The sequence below is a fragment of the Nicotiana tomentosiformis genome, chromosome 1 (assembly GCF_000390325.3).
Source record: "Nicotiana tomentosiformis chromosome 1, ASM39032v3, whole genome shotgun sequence".
In the NCBI taxonomy this organism is placed as follows: domain Eukaryota; kingdom Viridiplantae; phylum Streptophyta; class Magnoliopsida; order Solanales; family Solanaceae; genus Nicotiana; species Nicotiana tomentosiformis.
In genome coordinates this window covers 54,306,861-54,312,562 of record NC_090812.1, presented here as the reverse complement: position 1 = coordinate 54,312,562, position 5,702 = coordinate 54,306,861, and the positions used below count along the sequence as shown (strand labels likewise).

Genomic DNA, 5,702 nt, shown 5'->3' with positions numbered 1-5,702 from the left:
TTATTTGTGGAATGGTTGGCAAGTCTTACCCCTGATCCATTTTGGGGTTCAATATCAAATACTTTGGTTTGAACTAAGTTTACACTTAGTTTTAACTGGGTTTATATAATATTTCATTTTGAGTTTCTGTTCTACTCTTTTATTATGCATTTAAAAATGCTTCAAGACTCCGTGACTTTTTGAACATGCACGAATTATAAAAGAGGGCCCTTTTATAAACGACACTTAATGAAGAAGACGTCTCAACTTCATTATGGTGTAAACATACGAACGAAGAAATAGGAACACACACGTTTCTTTGAATAACTTTGAGGAAGTTTTGTATCATTTGAACTTTCAAATTGTATAACACTTTACATGTATTCAAGTATCATCTATAACTTTTTCGTAATTATTTTCTTTACAACAGATTTTACAAAATTCAAGGGTATATCTTGCAACCCATGACTAAATATTGCCTTTAACCTAAACATTCGTAAGATTTTGAAATTTACATCCACGAGTGTATTCTTCATAGGTTTTTGAATCAGGCTTGCGTTTTTGGCTCTTGACTTTGCTCTTAACTTTCGATTTGTTGGGTAGACCATAGGCTTGACTTGAATTCTGACTTTTCCAGTCTTCTTTGCCTTCCTTATATATATATATATATATATATATATATATATATATAGTCCCCCAAGTATTTGAGCTTTGAAGTATGAAATCTCGAGCACTTGATTATTCCTTCCATATGGTCCATTTCCTGAAAAGGAAAAACATACAGGACTCGGAGGTATATATAATTAGATGATGACTGCTTAACCCTTTATATTTTCATCAGAAAGGTTGCAACCCTAGACCGGGAATAATGTTGCTTCCGCGTGTCCTTCAGGTCTAATATCATCATTTGGTGTGGGCTAGCTTTTTGTCTATCATCTAAAATTGTTAGTATAATTTTAACTATATAAAACAAAAATCATAATTGAACGATACCTGACCGTGGGTATTTCTTTAAATGAACAACATTCCAACTCGAGGGTAAAACCTTGTCATCCATGGTTTCTAACTCGTAGGCACCTTTTCCAATGATACCTCGAACTTTATAGGGTCCTTCCCAATTTGGATTTAACTTTCCTGCTCCGGTTGTTTTCGTTGATTGGAAAACCTTTTTACGAATGAAGTCCCCAATTTTGAAGTACCTGAGGTGAGCCTTTCTATTGTAGTATCGTTCTATGATTTGCTTTTGTGCTTCCATCCGTATTAAAGATGCTTCTCTTCTTTGTTCGAGTAAGTCCAAGTTTGTTCTTAATTCCTCATCGTTCGACTCTTCCGTTGCCAATGTGAATCTCGTGCTTGGTTCTCCTATTTCAACCGGGATTAAAGCTTCTGAACCGTACACAAGCGAAAATGGAGTTTCTCCCGTGGCTGTTTTTGCTGTGGTTCTATAAGCCCATAACACTCCTGGTAATTCTTCAGGCCAATTACCTTTCGATTTTCCTAGTCTCTTCTTCAAATTATTGATGATAATATTATTCGTTAACTCAGTTTGTCCATTTGCCACGGGATGGTAAGGTGAAGAGGTTATTCATTTGATTTACCAACTTTGAAAGAACTCCGTGATTTTTGATCCTATAAATTGTGGGCCATTATCACATAAGATTTATTTTGGGACTCCAAACCGGCATATAATGTTTTGCCAAATGAAGTCTTTCACCTCCTTCTCTCGTACCTGTTTTAAAGCTCCTGCCTCTACCCATTTTGAAAAGTAATCTCTTAACACTAATAAGAACTGTACCTTTTCTTTATCTTGTGGTAAAGGCCCTACTATATCCATTTCCCACTTCATAAATGGCCTTGGGGAAATAACTGTATGTAATAACTCAGCAGGTCGATGCATATTGTTGGCATATCGTTGACATTTATCACATCTGGCTACAACATTTTCCGCATCTTCTTCCATTTTAGGCTAGTAGTATCCTGCCTTGATTAGTGTTTTAACTAAAGATTTTCCACCTGCGTGTTTTCCGCAGTGCCCTTCACGTACTTCCCTCATCATGTACTCCATTTGATTGGGTCCAAGGCACCTTGCTAAAGGACCGCCAAACATTTTTCGATATAAATTATCTCAAATTAGGCAGTAACGAGCAGCTTTTCGTCGAAGCACTTGAGATTCTTTCTTGCCTTCAGGTACGATCCGGTACTGCAAAAAATTAACAATCTCGTTTCCCCAATCCTAGGTTTAATTATTAAAGCTTACCTCATGTTTATCCTGGTCAAGTGTTGAATGAAATAAATGTATTACAATAGCATTTTGTTCACTTGTTACTTCTGCAACTGAAGCAAGGTTAGCCAACGCGTCTGCTTCTGCATTTTCTTCCTTGGGTATTTTCACGACCTTCCATGATTGAAATTGCTTGACCAGTTCTCGTGCCTTTTCCAAGTATTGTTGCATTCATGCCTCTTTAGCAATGTAAGTCCCCTGTATCTGATTGACTACCAGTTGAGAGTCACTTTTAATCATGATTTGCTCTATGGAGAGTTCTCGTGCTAGTTCCAAACCTACAATTATAGCTTCATACTCTGCTTCATTGTTAGTAATAGGGTAACATTTAATTGCTTGTCTTATACTTTCACCTGAGGGTGGGATTAAGACAATACCTAAACCGGCTCCTTTGACATTTGAAGAGCCATCAGTAAATAAAGTCCACGTACCTGGATTAGCTCCAGTAAAAAATTGTAATTCCTTTTCTACTTCAGGAATTATTTTTGTATTAAAATCTGTGACGAAATCTGCTAAAACTTGAGATTTTATTGCAGTTCTAGGTTGATAAATAATGTCATATTCACTTAGTTCTATTTCCCACTTGGCTAGTCTGCCTGACAATTCTTGTTTATGCAAAATATTCCTTAATGGATATGCAGTTACTACGGAGATAGGATGGCATTAAAAATATGGTCTCAATTTCCTAGCTGCCATGATTAATGCTAAAGCTAGTTTCTCTAGATGAGGATATCTAGTTTTAGAATCTAATAAAGATTTACTAACATAATAAATAGGAGATTGTTTACCTTTGTCCTCCCTTACTAAAACTACACTTATAGCTACTTCTGCAACTGCAAGATATACAAATAGTCTTTCTCCATTCCTTGGTTTAGACAGTAGGGGAGGATTTGTTAAGTATGCCTTCAAATCTTTGAGGTCTTGTCGGCATTCCTCAGTCCATTCAAATTGATTTTGCTTCTTCAATGTTGAAAAGAATTTAAAGCTTTTCTATGAAGATCTTGAAATGAATCTTCCCAGAGCTGCAATCCTACCTGTCAATCTTTATACCTCTTTTTTGCTTGTGAGTATATCAGGTATTTCTTCAATAGCTTTAATTTGTGCATGATCTACTTCAATTCCTCTATTAGATATGAGAAAGCCTAGAAACTTACCTGAAGCTATGCCAAAATCGCACTTTTCTGGGTTTAGTTTCATATTATATCTGCGAAGGATCTCGAAGGTAGTTGAAAGATGTTGAAAATGATCTTCCGCTTGTGTAGATTTGACCAACATATCATCAATGTAAACTTCCATCGTCTTCCCCAGGTGTTCTTGGAACATATTGGTCACCAACCTCTGATACGTGGCTCCAGCATTTTTCAAGCCAAAAGGCATGACTTTGTAATAATAAGTCCCTCTGTTTGTAATAAATAAAGTTTTTTCTTCGTCTTAGGGGTCCATTTTTATTTGATTGTAACCAGAATACGCATCTAGAAAACTAAATAATTTGTGGCCTACGGTAGCATCAATCAATTGATCTATATGCGGTAAAGGGAATGAATCCTTCGTGCATGCTTTATTTAAGTTAGTATAATCCACACAAACTCTCCATTTACCGTTCTTTTTTGGAACTATCACAGTATTAGCTAACCAGTTAGGATATTTTACCTCGCGTATTGAATCGATCTTTAAGAGTTTCTGTACCTCTTCATCGATCACTTGATTTTAGAATGATCCTTGCTTCCTCTTCATTTATTTGACAGGTATGAATGATGGATCTTCATTTAATTTATGAGTCATCACCTTCGGAGGTATACCTGTCATATCTAAATGGGACCATGTGAAACAATCTGCGTTAGCTTTTAAATATTTAATTAACTTACCTCTCCTATCTGGATTTATCCTTGCTCCGATATGAATTCTTCGATCTGGCCATTGTTCGAATAGTGGAACAGCTTCAAGCTCCTCAATCGTTGTTTTAATGTTTTCGTTCTCCTCTGGATCATGAATTACATCTGGTCTGGAGTCCACGTCTGTTTGTTTTGATACAATTTCTGTTGAAATTTGATTTACCGTATCTTTCTCACTTGCACCCGCATCTTTTTGACTTGCACTCGTATCTTTTTGACTTGCGTTCGTATCTTTTTGACTTGGTTGTATCACCGAATTGATGCTCCTTGAAGTTTGTTGATCTCCTCAAATTTGTTGAATTCCCCATTTTGAAGGGAATTTGGTAACCTGATGTAATGTGGATGGCACAACATCCATATTATGAATGCACGACCTCCCAAGAATCACATTATAGGCCATATCCGTGTTTATCACTTGAAATTTTGTTTCTTTGATGACCCCTTCTGCGTATGTGCTTAGTTAAATCTCGCCCTTTGTAACAACGGTTTAGTTATCAAACCCAAATAAGGAACGTGCTTTTGGAACTACATGATCACCCATCAGCATTTCGTTCACCACTCGTAATAGAATGATGTTCACGGAGCTACCTGGGTCAATCAAAACTTGTTTTACATTAGTATCATATATAAGTAAAGATATTACCAGTGCATCATTGTAAGGAATCATTAATCAATCGGCATCTGCATCATCAAAGGTTATGTTTCCGTCTTCCAGAGTTTGGTGAGTTCGCTTCCCGTGAGTTATTGTGAACTTTGTTGTTTTCCTCGCAACTGTATAGGTTATGTCGTTGACTTCTTCTCCGCCGTTTATCACATTTACTGTTCTCTTTGGAGACAGAGGTTTTAGGGGCTCTTGCCTATTTTTCATGTAAGCTTGTTTGCCTTTCTCGCTGAACAATTCCGTCAGATAGCCCTGCTTCAATAAATGTTCCACCTCACCTTGTAATAATTTGCAGTCTAATGTTCTATGGCCGTGGTCATTATGGAACTCGCACCAAAAGTCTGGGTTTCTTCTATTTGGATTTGATCTAATCTCTTTAGGCCATCGTACCTTATCCTCCATGCTTCTTAAAACAGCGACCAACTCGGAGGTACTCACGTTAAAATTGTAGTCCCCAATCCTTGCGTTTGTATTAGCATCTATGTTGCGTTCACCTCGATCTTTTCTGAATCTCGACAATGACGAACCTGAATCCCTATTTGCGAACCTGTGATCAGCCCGCACGTTTTTGAATTTGGAATGAGCTTCTCACCTCGAAGGTCCCATATAAGGCTCGTACCTATTCTTACCGGACCTCTTCTCAGATTCTGACCGCCTCGAACCTGTTTTTTCTTTAACCCTTGACTGAGCTACGATATCTTCTTTTATCCGTAATTTGGTACTGTAACTATTATAGACATCATTTCATGTCGTGGCAGGGAATTCTCGTAGGCTCTCTTTAAGCCTCCTCGTAGCTTCTGAACTTTTCTCGTTTAAATCGCTTGCAAATGCCATGGCTGCCCAATTATCAGGTACTCTTGGTAGAACATTCTTTCAAGTTGGAATCTGT

The 5,702-nt window shown here is 37.3% G+C and overlaps 1 protein-coding gene across 1 annotated transcript; it reads right to left on the bottom strand.

Moving 5' to 3' along the window:
- Positions 1 to 955: 955 nt before the first annotated feature.
- Positions 956 to 1,939, bottom strand: LOC138906537 (uncharacterized). Its single transcript, XM_070195538.1, has 2 exons — positions 1,709 to 1,939; positions 956 to 1,486 (listed from the first exon to the last, which is right to left on the bottom strand). The coding sequence occupies exons 1-2, from the start codon at positions 1,937 to 1,939 to the stop codon at positions 956 to 958; spliced, it is 762 nt and encodes a 253-aa protein (XP_070051639.1).
- Positions 1,940 to 5,702: the final 3,763 nt, after the last annotated feature.